The sequence below is a fragment of the Hoplias malabaricus genome, chromosome 9, assembly GCF_029633855.1.
Source record: "Hoplias malabaricus isolate fHopMal1 chromosome 9, fHopMal1.hap1, whole genome shotgun sequence".
Lineage (NCBI taxonomy): Eukaryota > Metazoa > Chordata > Actinopteri > Characiformes > Erythrinidae > Hoplias > Hoplias malabaricus.
Window position 1 is genome coordinate 33,307,267 of NC_089808.1, and position 16,112 is coordinate 33,323,378.

Genomic DNA, 16,112 nt, shown 5'->3' on the forward strand with positions numbered 1-16,112 from the left:
TGTGTATATTTGTGCAGCCATGGCCTGGAAGGATGCTGGTTAGATTCCCACAACTGTGTGTGTGTTTGTGTGTATGTGTGTGTGTGTTCAATGAAAATACCAAAGAATGTTTATCACATCTTAGCATGTTAAAAGCCTTCACAGCAAAGAAGAATGTGTTTCTCCAGCGAAGAATGACAGACAACTTACTAATGCCCCTGATTTTAGAACAATAGGGCAGAGGTTAACAAACCTTTGACCATGTAGAGTGTAAATCATTTAATATCCAACTGATAAAGTGCTAACCACTGGACAGCGTCTGCTTACATTTTTTAAAAATGCTATATTTGTACTAAGCTATTTTTAGTATGTAGCTGTAAAGTTTAAAATGTTATCAACGTTTGGCCCAGCAGGAAAACAGAACACACGATTAAAACATTAAGGGTTAAACCTGATAGGTTTGCTTAGAATGGAGAATTCCATCCATCCATTCATTATCTGTAAGCGCTTATCCATTTCAGGTGGGTCCAGAGTCTACCTGGAATCATTGGGCGCAAGGCGGGAATACACCCTGTAGGGGGCGCCAGTCCTTCACAGGGCAACACACACACTCACACATTCACTCACACATTCACACATACGCACATTTTTGAGTCGCCAATCCACCAACCAACGTGTGTTTTTGGACTGTGGGAGGAAACCGGAGCACCCGGAGGAAACCCACGCAGACACAGGGAGAACACACCACACTCCTCACAGACAGTCACCCGGAGCGGGAATCGAACATCCGGCAACCTTTAACAACTGACAAAACCACGATGCACATATATCTAATGTTTTCATTTAAACGGGAAAGGGTTTGTAATTGAAATCAGTTCTTCAATCTGTTATAGTATTAAAATCCTTTACACTGTGAAATCAATTCATTAGGAAAGCAAAACAAAACCTCTTTACTGAGTACTTTCAGAACAGAAACCTTTTAATAGTTTCTATGGTTTTTTTTCAGAAGGGTGGGAAGATTATCACTAACATTAGCTTGCTGTCATTAGCTAAAAGCTGCATACTGTTAGAACTGAGACACGGGGCAAAGCTCCGTACAGATACTGATGGCAGGTTGGTGTTTTTAGCCGCAGGTCTTGAGCGAGTGTGTGATTGACTTGTCTAGAATCATTTCACTGACTGTCAGCCTTCCAGTCGCATCAAACAAAGGAGGCAGAAACACTTCAGACCCTTTAACTGACACTGATTGATGTGTGCTAAGGCTGGAAATACCAAGGGCCAGCACTATTTCTCACATTGCTCTCATTCCAAAGCATGTAGCTTCAAGCCAGGCTTTCACAAATGAGCTGCTCAGGACAACAATAGTTTACAAATGCATTTGTTTCTTCATTCTTAGGTTCATTTACAGTTGTTAACTTAACTTAGAGAAGACTGGGACTTTATTTCACTCCCATTCCACTGCACAGATAAGAGAAAGTGATGACACGAAAAAACGAGAATTCTCAGCAATTAGAGGGACGTGTGGTCCTCTCTCTGAGGATTTGGCCTGATGAGGGGAGTGCATGCAGTCAAAGCAGGTGTAGATCTGTGAGAACAAAGTGTAGAACAGGCATGAGGACTCATTCTCAGAATGTTCACTAATTACATTCCACAGAAAGGCTGCTCACTCTCTGTCCCTCTGTCTCTTCTCTCTGTCTATTCTCTAGCTTTCTCACCAAATGACTTTGGGATCAAGTAGGAATCAAGCTATAATTCAGTATTTTGGTGTACACACTAGCACTGATGATAGCATTGATAAATGCCAGCTCGCCTAATCCTGTTGATCTCAGACAGCCCTTTATTATCACACTACCTTCCCCATGTTTCACAGATCATTGGCTAAGTTTGAAAGCCCTGGGTAAGGTCAACTCAGTGAGCATATTTAATGTTTGCCCTGCTGTTGTGAAATTTAAAATACACCCGAAAATTCAAATTACTGAAAATGCCTGTGTTTTGGGCAAAGTCTTTGCATTTCATGTTTTCTGACTTAGTCATGAACAAACATGCTGAAAACATTCAAAGGTCTTTTAAGAGATTGGAATGGCATGCATTATATACTGCTCACTATACGTTGCATGCAATCAGCCACTCTTTTGACACCGTAACTAAAAGTGTTTAGACATCTACAGTGAAAATCTCTAACAATCAGCCTACTGCGGAGTTCTAAAAGAGAGGCATGTGATGAACTATATGATAATTGCACACTGACTCACAGGGGGTGGTTTAAACAGCAGAACAAACTGGCATTGCTACAAAGACAGAGATTGGCAGTGTAGTGTGGAGAAAGGGGGATTTGAATAAATGCCTACGCTATAGAGTCTATTAGACCAACTATGCTATAGAACAACCTGTAAAGCAGGGTGAAATGCTTTTAGTGCTGGAGTTTACATTTTATTTTTATGCATTTACTTTTGTGCTTGTTGGTTTATTAACTGTACCTTTGCAAGAACATCAAGGTTTCTTATGATAGATACATGTGTAAGGCTTTAATTAAATTAAACACTGTCGCTGTCATAAGAAACCTCATATCTCCAAGGAGGTATAAAATATTTCAGTTTTCAAGGCATGTGTCATGGCAGGGGTATGGTCGAGGGACAAGGAACAGCGATGGAGGTATGTGTGGGAGAATTATTTAATGAAAGGCGTACAGACAAGATACAAGGCAAAGATGCAAATAGAAAAGTAACAAAACTAAACCGAGAACTAGTGAAAACAATAGAACTAGATATATAACTAAGACTAAGACAAACAAAAGAGAAGGGTATCACATGACCAGGCACAAGACAGGGGAAACAATCACATGACGAGGGGAGCCCACTCAAGAAACAATACAAAACAGAACACAAAACTAGGCATGTTACAGCATGTAATATCAGTGTTATGTAGTATATTTTTCTACAGTGTGGGCCATTTATATGGATACACCTTAATAAAATGGGAATGATGATATTAACTTCCTGTTTGCGGCACATTAGTGTATGGGAGGGGGGAAACTTTTCAAGATGGGTGGTGACCGTGGCGGCCATTTTGAAGTCTGCAATTTGGGATCCAACTTTTGTTTTTTCAATAGGAATAGGGTCATGTGACACATCAAACTTATTGGTAATTTCACAAGAAAAACAGTGGTGTGTTTGGTTTTAATGTAACTTTATTGTTTCATGAGTTAATTTCAAGTTTCTGACCACTTATAAAATGTGTTCAAAGTGCTGCCCATTGTGTTGAATTGTCAATGCAACCCTCTTCTCCTACTCTTCACACACTGATAGCAACACCGCAGGAGAAATACTAGCACAGGCTTCCAGTATCCTCCAATGAAAATCAACTTAGCCTTGTTTGCATGTCTCTGAGGTGCATTTATGCAGTACAGCATGCATCAGGCATGATATAATCAGTCAATGCCAGGGCACAGCATTTCCTCTTTGAAACTACAGTGTCCCAAAGTAATTCTCAAATGGGCAAATTCAGACAGCCAGGGTTTCTTATGTCACCGATTTAAGGAACCAATCCTGTCAACTCACAAATTGGGCCTGTTGAGCTGCAGGCTTAAGTAGAAATGGAGGCAGGGACTAATTAAATATTGGTAGATCCGTACTTTGAAGGCAAAAGAGAATATTTTTTCTAGGAAATAACATGTAAATGTGTCATTTTGATGAACAAATATGAGGTTAAATTGACTGGGGGTACTTTAACTCCTCTTTTATTGGCTATACTTGTGTGAAATAAGTAAACACAATGTAAAATTCACATTTGTCTATTAAAAACACATAAACGTTCTTAGACAATACGGCAAAGCAACTGAGTTTGTTGCTAACAGCTGAGTCTGAACCAGCTCAATACGTTAAAATATACACTGATCACCTATAACACGATGACCACCTTGTTTTTCTGTCCACTCTCTCAGCTCCACAGTTCACTCTACAATTACAGACTGTAGTCCACATGTTGCTCTGCATACTTGCTTTGCATCCGTTCTCCTTTCCCCTTAATGTTTAGGACCTCCACAGGATCATGCAAGGAAACACACATGCAATCATACCAGGCATGGCATGATTTTGAATATCCGCTTCACCTTATGTTCTGCTGAGGCTTTATAGCTGCACAACTTGATGTGCAGCTGCTTCAGAGTACAGCTGCATTTCATGCTGTTCTATGGAAATGATACATGCTGTGTGATGTACAGCTGAAGATCGGGATGCACCTTAAAGTAGCTGCGTTCACTTAGTAAAAGTGAATAAAGCTAAGTAAAATATTCTGGAGGGAATCCCCCCACTAAAATGCTGTTTCCTGATTTGTTCCTGTGTTTCCTTTATTTCAAAAATCATGTTCAAGTGAAATGAGACACTTGAATTACAATATAATGTTAGCAGGGAAATACAGCATAAAATCAGCTGTGTAAATAAATCAGTGGTTTAATGATTAACAGCAGGGGATTTTACTATGGGCAGACTGAGGTGATAGTACCTGTGTGTGCGTGTGTGTGTGTATGTTTGTGTATACTGTGGTAAATGGGGAAGCTGTGGTTATTACCTGCCTTCACTCATAACACGTACTCATCCCTGTATCCTTTATTTGTGTGGCAACTCCCAGCCTGAGCAGATACCAGCACAAAGAAGCCTGTGTGTGTTCACACACACCTCACCCTCAGAAGACCACACCATCGCTCGCATCCACCTGCAACCAAAGATGAGCAAAACACGTAAGTTACAGATATTTAAGCTCTTCAGATAATGATCATTCAGCTTTGTCTGGAGTAGTCTGAATAATGTGGTTATCAAACTTTGTCAAAGCAAGAACAGGCTGCTGTTGAACTTGATTATTGTAAGTTGTAATGTGACATCATCTGGACACAGAACTTCCTGCTCATTAGCAGTGATCAAGGAACGGTTTTGGACAAAAAGTACAAAGAGTATGCTGCATTTGACTAGAGAAGGTAGGTAGAATTAGGAACTAAATGGATATACGACATATGATCAGTGTAAATTCTAGTTGTACACAATGTTTCTTAATGACGGTATCTGACAGTGCTCAGCTTGGGACAGAGAGTTGGTTTTATCTTATTAAGCACTGTTGACTGAAATCTCAAATCCATATTTGATAATCAGCACATTTAGACATCACATGGTTTCATAGGTATTCAACATTTCAGTTCAGTTATTTTTCTTTTAATATGTAACTTTGCTGTTTGCATATTCAGTTCTTTTTACCAGAGAATATAGTTCTGTTGGTGTTGAGATTATTCAGGTGTAGAGTTTCTCAACATAAGTTATTGGTTTTTGGGATTGTTAGTTGTTAAAACATATAATCATTACTGCTGAACATCTTAAGCCATGGGTTATGTATCATCCCTGTCATATACAAGGCTTTTCAATTTTCCATTCAGAAAATTTTTTTGGAAATACTATCTATACTGTGGGTGGCACGGTGGCGCAGCCACACAGCTCCAGGGACCTGGAGGTTGTTGGTTCTATTCCCGCTCCGGGTGACTGTCTGTGAGGAGTTGGTGTGTTCTCCCTGTGTCCGCGTGGGTTTCCTCCGGGTGCTCCGGTTTCCTCCCACAGTCCAAAATCACACGTTAGTAGGTGGATTGGCGACTTAAAAGTGACCATAGGTGTGAGTGTGTGAGTGAATATGTGAGTGTGTGTGTTGCCCTGTGAAGAACTGGCGCCCCCTGCAGGGTGTATTCCCGCCTTGCGTCTAATGATTCCAGGTAGGCTCTGGACCCACCGCAACCCTGAACTGGATAAGCGCTTACAGATAATGGATGGATGGATGGATATCTATATTGTATTTTGTGGGAACATGTCATAACACAATGTTACAGAATCACCTGGATCCCATAAGAATCACTTCCTAAAGTATTATGTTTGTAAAAGTGTGTAAGTGTGAAGAAACATTTATTTCTGGATCTGGGGCTCTTTTTTTTTTGCTGCATCTTACATATATGACAGACACTTAAGATTGGTCCAACCTCCTCGTCTGAGCCCCTCCAGATAAAATGGCTAAACCAGCATTTACATGAGAGCACAAAGACGAGGTGAAATGGTAAAAAAACAAACACAACAAGCATGGGTAAGAAAAAAGGGCACTGAAGACCTATGGTATAAAAGAGAAAGGGAAAAAAAAGTGAATAAAGCAAAATTGGATCCAAAAACAATGCTTCTGCTTATCGCTCCTCACTCCTGGGTGCCTCACGTTTGGAGTAAACAGAGGCACATATTCAAGGAAAATGTGGGTTCTGAACAGTGCTGTTTATACAGAGGTAGAACACTACTGAGGTTTGATCCTTGTGGTATTTTGACTAAAACAGGCCAGAGATGTTTCCTTAATACTCCAGGGAACTGTGTAAACTTGTGAAAAAGGGGCTGTGATACAACCTTTTAATAACATAAAATTTGATTATTTGTCACATTTTGAGTATTATAAATACAACTGAATGATTGTGCAATACATAAAAAATGAAATCAAATACAGATTAAAATAATAAGTTTCATCCCAGCCTCACAATGTCTAAATACAAAAAGAGGAAGGAAGGACTATTACCTATATATATACATTGCAAAGTTTTTTGGAACACCCCCCCCCACCACCACCTGTCTCCCTTTGGGTTCTAGCTGAAGACCTCCTGATCATCTATGAGCTGGAGGCTGAGCAGTGGGCGTCCTACCTGCGCTCGCTCCTGGCTGGCTCCATTCCAGAGGCTGGAATCTGCTGCTACGACATTGCTATGATAACCAGTCGGCGGGACAATGTCCAGCAGCTGAGTGGCTACAAGTGCAAGCTGCTGATCCTGTCGCGGGGCATGCTGGAGGGCCTGTGCCAGACGCGGCGCGCCTTCCTGAGCCGGGTGCTGCAGCCAGAGGCGCGGGTGGTGGTGCTGCTCTGTGGAGTGGACAGCCTTGCACCTCTGCTGGATCTTGTTCCACTGGAAGGAAAAGAGTGCCTCCTAATATCCAGCGAGCAGGATGCCCAGGAGTACCATTCAGCCGTGGCTGAGATCGTCCGAAGAGGTGAGGTAGAATGAAGTTAGGAATCCAGAACTGCAATCAAATGCAAACAAAGGTTTTAGCTTTAGAATATATCTACATTTGGTGTAAAGCCTTACCAGAGAATAGAAGCTGTTACTGCGGCAAATGTGGGCAAGCATCCCAATAATAACATTCATTATTGTGCCTCAGTTAATTATTAGCTTCTTGTTTGTTGATGATGATTTACTGACTTTACCAGATGATGAGGAGCTTCCAAGTGCTCAACAAGGAAAAATAAGGAAGGGCAGATGTGTTTGTGTGTGGCTGCGTGGGTTGGGTTTGTAGTGACGACCCCAACATTGAATGATATGGATTTGGTCTTCTTTGAAAGTTTACTGGAAAGAGCCGTGCTGATGATAATGCTTTGTAATGGCACACCTAGAGCAGGCCCGAGAGAGCAGTACACCTAAGTGTAGGCCACATTAGAGAAACAGCACATGCTTTGAACACTGAAATACAAGGAAGAGTTCAGTTTAATAAAACCCCTGACTGCATTACTCTAAACGCCCACATTAAATTACATTTCCACCCAGCTGAAGGAAGTATCACCCCTGTTGCAGAAGTCTCACTGTGCTAAATAACTTGGCGCAGCAGGTTAAACAGCACTAGAGGAAATTAATCAGGTTTACATTCTGCCAACGTGATTGGTGATCCCGAGGCCTGTAATTACAGAGCAGTGTGAGTGGGGAGGGGACCGGAGAGGGAGCCATTTTCCACATGTTTGAATCTTCATTATCCCCCCAAGACCTGACAAGCCAATTACCATCCCTCCATAACTACACCACAGTGCTTTATCCACAGGAAGAGTACTCAGGAAAATGCAGCAATCATCACTCGGATAGCTTCAAGGTTAAACATTTTCATAGTAATAAACTACAATTCACTGTTATGTCTATGATACAAATATGACTGGTGCTCAACAAGTATATGATCATTTCAAAAATGTGATAAGAATTAGGCCTACTGTACTCTACTGGACTAAGTGTAGCAATACTTACTGATCTGGGCCCAGTTGCCACAACTGCAGTGAATATGTTTTTACACATTTCAGTACACAATCAGTACAGGAACTCAGACTTTTCCCACAAGAAAATCTCAACGACTATGTGATCAACTTTGTGTAGAATTAAATACGATTTTTTTTGGTTATTTGGTTACAGCTGGTTGCAATTACAGCTACAGAATGTATTTATTTTATACCTCGAGGATTTTAGCATCAGGTTTTTAACATTTAAAAATGCACTCTGCACTGTTGATCATTTCTTTTTATTCTTATGGACTGATAGAAATGACCCACAATTACTACCAAATTATCTTTAGGAGTGTGGTGTGTTCTCCCTGTGTCTGCGTGGGTTTCCTCCGGGTGACTGTCTGTGAGGAGTGTGGTGTGTTCTCCCTGTGTCTGCATGGGTTTCCTCCGGGTGACTGTCTGTGAGGAGTTTGGTGTGTTCTACCTGTGTCTGCGTGGGTTTCCTCCGGGTGACTGTCTGTGAGGATTGTGGTGTGTTCTCTCTGTGTCTGCGTGGGTTTCCTCCAGGTGACTGTCTGTGAGGAGTTTGGTGTGTTCTCCCTGTGTCTGCGTGGGTTTCCTCCGGGTGACTGTCTGTGAGGAGTGTGGTGTGTTCTCCATGTGTCCATGTGGGTTCCTCCGGGTGACTGTCTGTGAGGAGTTTGGTGTGTTCTCCCTGTGTCAGCGTGGGTTTTCTCCGGGTGACTGTCTGTGAGGAGTTGGTGTGTTCTTCCTGTGTCTGCGTGGGTTTCCTCCGGGTGACTGTCTGTGAGGAGTGTGGCGTGTTCTCTCTGTGTCTGCGTGGGTTTCCTCCGGGTGACTGTCTGTGAGGCGTTGGTGTGTTCTCCCTGTGTCCGTGTGGGTTTCTCCTGGTGACTGTCTGTGAGGAGTTGGTGTGTTCTCCCTGTGTCCGCGTGGGTTTCCTCCGGGTGCTCCGGTTTCCTTCCACAGTCCAAAAACACACGTTGGTAGGTTGATTGGCGACTCAAAAATGTCCTAGGTGTGAGTGTGTGTGTGTGTTGCCCTGTGAAGGACTGGCGCCCCCTTCAGGATGTATTCCCACCTTGCGCCCAATGATTCCAGGTAGACTCTGGACCCACCGCGACCCTGAACTGAATAAGCGCTTACAGATAATGAATGAATGAATGAATGAAAAAGTGTCAAACGCTGATATTTGTTTTCAAAAAGTCACCATTTCTTAGGATTCAGTGTTTTGTGTTGTACAGCAGTGAAAATAGGCGCATTTAACAACACATACAAGGGAATAACACACCTCAAAGCACCACCTTCAATAATCTCGAGTTCAAGGGCATCATACCAAGATAACACCCTTGCATCTGAGAAGCAGATACTACAAGTGTAACAGTTTGTTTCTGTTCTAGTGACCAGCTTACAACCTGCAAAAGGCAGCATCGGCCCTATCACTGAGTCATTGAGAGTCTGATTGCCAATGATACCGTTGCTGTTTGTGTCGAAGAGTCGAAAAAGAATATCTCTTGACCTTGCTCTTTCTGGGAGAGATGGATTGCCCTTCCCTTCACCCTCATCACTCATCATGATAAGTCCACTGAAAATGTGTAAGCCGTTGGGCAGTTTGCTGTCAATGTTCTCTTCCAAGTATTGATGGCATTGTGTGATTGCTGGAGTACTAGCAAGTGGGCGGAAGCATTGGCAATAACTAAAAGTTTGGGAGAAAATCAACATTCACAACAAAACCTAGCAGATTAACACAGCGAAATGGAAACATACCGTGGCATACTAAGCTCATAAATCTATACAGCTCATTAGAACAACCACATATTAAAGTTTCAACTGCTAATTATGTTAATATACATTTATAATGTATAAGTCATTTTACATTTTCACTGGTTGGAAATTCACAGCAGTCATTTCTTTTTCTCATTTCACCTCATTCAAGTGCACTCACACGCAGTGCCTTGTGCAAGTCCAATAAGGTATTTCTGTCTGTTGCCTGAAGTCTGCCATAATTAATGACTGATTATAACTGACCAGGCTACAAAGTGTTAGTTTGGCCTTTGAGGTGAAATGACTGCTGAAACATTATCAGAACTCGGCTCAATGCTGCTACCTTTTGTGCACAGCGGGCCCAGCTCTCCGGAACAAGTTAGAGCAGAGCCGTTCTCATTAACATTTCCATTCTTTTCCTGCACTCGCATACAGACATTTGGCAGCATATACACTGCGTTCTGCTCAAAGCCCTCACTAATGCACTCTCACTCTCTCCCACACACAAATCTCTGACATTTCCCTCAACCAGCTTCAGCCATACATTCAGGTAAACTTTAACCTTGAATGTAATAGGACACAGGTGTTCGGATTTTTATTACTGTTGACTTAGGCAGGACTGTCAGTCAATGTCAATAGCAGTGTGGGAATTGCTAATTAAATATTAGTGGTTCAATATTGATATGTGCTTTATATTTTGGAATAGTAAATTATTTATTTACTATATATATTAAATGTCTCAGTGAGGCAAGTGTTCTAATACAGACTATTGGTAAGTACACTGAACACTGTAGTCCACTTGTTTCCCTGCAAACTTTCTTATCCCCATTTAACCCTGCTTTTCAATGGTCAGGAACCCGTAATGACCACCACAGAGCAGGTATGATTTGGGTGGTGGATCGTGCTTAGTGCTGCAGTGACATTGACATCGTGGTCATGTGCTAGTGTATGTTGTGCTGGTAAAATAGATCAGACACAACACTAAGCATGATCCACCACCCAAATCCTCAAATTATTCCTGCTCTTTGGGGGTCCTATGGTGTTCCTGACCATTGAAGAGCAGGATGAAGAATGCATGCAGAGAAACAGATGAACAACAGTCTGTCATTGTAGAACTACAAAGTGCTCCTGTGTGGTCAGTGCAGCTGAGAGAATGGAATGGTCCCCATAGGTGTTCATAATTCAGTGTATAGGTTTAACAGCTCCACGCATGGGTCATGAATACAAAACTCCATAGTGATATAAGGGATGCAGTAAATACTGTGTGTATATGGTGACTTCATATAAAAAGAGTGCAACTTCACTCTGAAGAGCTTATGTCTGCCTTCCACTAGATATGTCCAAATATATCCTAAACAATGGAGCAGCTTTGTGTGGCAGTAACCTATGCTCTAGCTCTACAGCTCATTCTCTCACAGCTAGACAGCTCCATTTTGCCGTGATAAAGCCTGCTTAGTCTGTCACCTGTTTCCATGAGAACGCTGTGTACTGCTCTGATGTCTGAGGAAGTAGCCCTGACAGCTCACACAATTTATTTGCACTGACACTTTTTTCACTGGTGTTTACTTTGGAGGGGATTCTTGCTCAGTGCCGCAGTGCTGTGACGACTTATGTCCAGAATGTTATTGTAAATATCTAATCAAATGAAAATAGGCGATCTTTTGTTTTTGGGCTATTGTGTTTGAAGTTTTATGTTTCCAGATTGTGATAAGGATCAGTCTTTTTATCTTAAGGTAATGCCATTCCCGGGTATTATTAACACGGTTATTGCAAATTATGTGGTTTGATTTATATTCCGTCATTATTCACAGGAAAAATGTTGGAGTTCAATGGATACATGAGATTTTCTGACTTTGGCTCCTCAAACTGAAATATTTAATTACTAATAATGACTGAATGCCTGTGTATTCACCATTGTTACTTGTTCAGAAAGTTATAACCAGAAGCTGCTTTTCAGCAGGTGTCAGGCTTGGTAAACAACAGAGACGCTCGCGGGTGTTTAACAAAAAGAGCTTTACTTTCAGGATGTGCAAAGCACACCGTAGAGAGAAGACAATTACAACAAAAGGGGCAATCCAAAGAATAGTGAGGGATAGGCTAGGGTCAGACACACGAAGTAGTAAATAGTAACAGTCCGTAATCCAAAACACAGAGTCCAGAGAAACGTAAGCAAGGGTCATACACGGGTAAGCTTTCAGAGATAAAGGTCGCTCGGTACGTAACATGAGTTAGCAATACTTCGCAACGAGTGAAAGCAAGAGTCCGGGTTTATATAGTGAGTGAGTAATTGAGCTAAAACCGAAACAGCTGTGAATTAGAACTCGGGTGACTTGGAACGTGTGAGAGGAGTTCTATTGGTTAGTGCTGTCAGGTGACCATCAGCTGAATCATGGGTCACCTGACCCATATTTGAAGTTCTCTGAGTCTTTCCCATACTCAAGTGGCAGAGTGTCCTGCAGTGAGGAAGGAAGCGAGGCGTCCGCAGATACAGGCGTGACAGTACCCCCCCCAAGGAGTCCGGCGTAGTTGAAGGACGAGGTCGAACAGGACGCCTCGCACCGGAACGAACAGGTAAGCTTCTTGAACCACCCGAGTCACGAGAGCGTTGACCTGAAGAAGTCCTCCCACGACGACTTCCAGAACGTCGAGCAGTAGGCACCCTGCCCGAAACAAGTGGTTGATACCTGGGACGTCCTCTAGGACGAGGGGCTGGTTTGTCAGGGTGGAGATGGTGAAAATCTAAAACTAAAGCAGGATCCAGAACATCTTTGGCAGGAACCCAACTCCTCTCCTCCGGACCATAACCCTCCCAGTCTACCAGGTATTCCAGTTGACCACTCCTCCTCCTGGAATCCAGCAAACCACGAACCTGGTACACCGGATCTCCATCCATGAACACCGGAGGCGGAGGTGTCTCACCTGGTATTGCTTCGTCCAACGGACCTGGAACCACAGGCTTTAAAAGGGACACATGAAAAGATCTAGAAACCTTATATTGTTTAGGTAAGTCCAACTTATATGTAACATCATTGATTCTTTCAATAATTTTAAACGGACCAATATATTTAGAGGTCAGTTTTTTACAACCACCTTCAGATCTAAAGTCCCTTGTAGAAAGCCAGACCCGATCTCCTGGCTGATAAACTGGAGTCTCCTTCCTGTGACGATCTGCAAAGTCCTTATATCTTACTATCACTCTTTCGATATGCTGATGAGTAAGTTCCCATACCTGTTCACTTTTTTTCATCCAATTGTCCACAGCAGGAACTTCAGTAGTCACCGCTGTCCAAGGCATGATAGGAGGTTGATAGCCCAACACACATTCAAATGGTGTGATACCTGTTGTGGAGTTAACAAGGGAATTTTGTGCCATTTCGGCCCAAGGGAGGAAACGAACCCATTCTGTCTGGTTCCTGTAGCAATATACTCTAAGAAATTTACCCAATTCCTGGTTAACCCTTTCACATTGTCCATTGGACTGAGGATGGTAACCAGAAGTTAAGCTTACGTTTACTCCCAAATGTTCAAAGAATGCGGACCAAACCTGGGACGTAAACTGTGGACCACGGTCTGACACAATGTCTTCCGGAATCCCAAACAGTCTGAACACATAATTAAACAAAGCTTCTGCTGTTTCGAAGGCTGTAGGAATCTGAGAAAATGGGATAAACCTCACCGCTCTAGAGAACCTATCTACCACTGTTAATATAGTGGTGAATTGTTGTGAAAGAGGTAAGTCAGTGATAAAGTCAATTGCGATGTGAGACCATGGACGGTTTGGAACAGGTAATGGATGCAACTTCCCGGCAGGTAAAGTCTTTGGTGTCTTGCATTGTGCGCAAACTGAACAAGAGGCAACCACACGGTGAATATCGACTGACATGTTCTCCCACCAATACCTAGCTTTTACGAGTTCCTGAGTACGTTTCTCTCCAGGATGACCAGAGGAAATTGAAGAATGAGCCCACGAGATTAAACAATCTCGGAATTCCAAAGGGACATATTTCTTGTTGACAGGGCACTGAGAAGGAATATTCATGTTTTCTAATGCCTTATCAATTCTATCATCGATCTCCCATCGAACTGCAGCTACTACCACCCCGGGTGACAGTATTTCTTCCGTCTGTTTCTCCAAGTCCTCCTCCATGACAAATTGTCTAGACAGAGTATCAGCTTTTGTATTACGCGAACCCGGGCGGTAAGTAATGGTAAATTGATAACGTGAAAACAAAAGAGACCAACGAGCCTGACGGGGATTGAGTCTTTTTGCATTACGTAAGTATTCTAAGTTCTTATGATCCGTTAAAACTAAGAAGGGATGTAGTGACCCCTCCAACCAATGACGCCATTCCTCGAGAGCCAATTTGATGGCTAATAATTCCCTGTCCCCTATACCGTAATTTCTCTCCGTAGACGTTAATTTATGGGAATAAAATGCTACGGGATGTAATTTCTTATCATTTTCTGAACGTTGGGAGAGAACTGCTCCAATCACGACATCGGACGCATCTACTTCCACCACGAAAGGCATCTTCGGATTGGGATGATGAAGGATGGGTGCTGTGGTAAAAGCTTCTTTAAGCTTTTGGAAGGCAGTGCTAGCAGAACTGTTCCATTGGAGTTTTCTAGGGGACCCTTTAAGTAATGAGGTCAAAGGGGCCGCAATTGCGCTATAATCTCTAATAAAACGGCGGTAAAAGTTAGCGAAACCCAAAAAACTTTGTAGACCCTTTATGGTAGTGGGAACTGGCCAGTTAATAACAGCGTCCACCTTATTGTCGTCCATGACTACCCCTTGATTACTTATTATATATCCTAGGAAAGAGATTCTGGGTACATGGAACTCACATTTTTCTCTTTTTATGTATAGCTGGTTGTCTAGTAGTCTCTTGAGGACTTGACGAACGTGTTGAACATGTGTCTTAATGTCCGGTGAGTAAATTAATATATCGTCTAAATATGCGATAACAAACTTTCCCAGCATCTCTCTCAAAACATCATTAATAAACGACTGGAAGACCGAAGGCGCGATTGCCAGACCAAAAGGCATTACTAGATACTCATAATGTCCATTGCTGGTTGAAAAAGCTGTTTTCCATTCATCTCCCTCCTTAATTCTTATTAGATTATAAGCGCTACGGAGGTCTAGTTTAGTAAAAACACTTGCTCCTCTAATTTGTTCCAATGCTTCAGGCACTAAGGGTAAAGGGTAGGTAAACTTCTTCGTTATTTGATTTAAGCCTCTATAATCAATGCAGGGTCTCAAACCCCCATCCTTTTTCTCTACAAAGAAAAATCCCGCCGATACTGGTGAAGTAGAGGGACGAATAAAACCCTGTTGTAAGGCTTCCTTTATGTACTCCTCCATAGATTGATTTTCCTTTTGTGTAAGTGGATAAATTCGAGCTTTAGGAAGATTAGCTCCTTCTATGAGGTCTATAGTACAATCGTATGAACGATGCGGGGGAAGTGACATGGCTTTGGCTTTGCTGAATACTTCACTAATATCTCTATATTCATGAGGAATCTCACACCGGATACTAGTCTCAGGGCTCTCAATAGAAGTGGAACGAATATTGATCTGGGGTTTGGAAAGACAATGCTTAAAACAGTGCAGAGACCAAGACAAAATCTCCCTTTTGGACCAAGAGATAACCGGATTGTGTTTCACTAACCAGGGTAAGCCCAAAATTACAGGGTAGTCTGATGAGTCTATAACAAAGAAACTGATCTTTTCTTTATGCAAAGCACTGGTCTCTAACAGTACAGGAGCAGTCATTTGGGACACCAAACCAGTTCCTAGAGGGTCTCCATCAATAGTTGATATTTGTAGAGATTGCTCCATGGAAATAACAGGAATCTTCAATTCCTTCACCACAGCCGCTGTGATGAAGTTTCCCTCTGCTCCTGAGTCAATCAACGCTGGAAATATAGAAGAAAAAACCTGAGAGCAGTGAATGTCCACTGGAATAGTGAATGACCTCGAAATGAGTCCCTTTGTGATGGTACTCACCCATCTTGTCTGTTGATATGTCGCGTGCTTTCCAGGGAGAGGTGCTTGATCTTTGCGTGGCAGAGTTGAACACTGACGAAGAACGTGATCATCTGCGCCACAGTCTATGCATAAACCGTTGTCTTGACGGTGAAGCCTCTCCTCTGGTTTAAGCCGTGACGAATCACATTGCATGGGAATAGGATACTCAGATGATTGATGAGTGTAAGTACCAGGTGTCGTAGTTACCCTGTGGTGCTGTTGCCATGAGTTAGGAATGTGGGTAACCTGGGATGTCTTTCCACTATTGCGACTTCTACGA

The 16,112-nt window shown here is 42.4% G+C and overlaps 1 protein-coding gene across 1 annotated transcript in view; it reads left to right on the plus strand.

The window, feature by feature from the left end:
- The first annotated feature begins 4,623 nt into the window (after positions 1-4,623).
- LOC136707669 (B-cell scaffold protein with ankyrin repeats-like) overlaps positions 4,624-16,112 on the plus strand; it is a 55,206-nt gene continuing 43,717 nt past the window's right edge. Inside the window, exons 1-2 of the mRNA XM_066681874.1 lie at positions 4,624-4,714; positions 6,630-7,025. Coding sequence (XP_066537971.1) covers positions 4,702-4,714; positions 6,630-7,025 — 409 coding nt within the window. The 5' untranslated portion in view covers positions 4,624-4,701. The remainder of the gene's footprint in view (positions 4,715-6,629; positions 7,026-16,112) is intronic.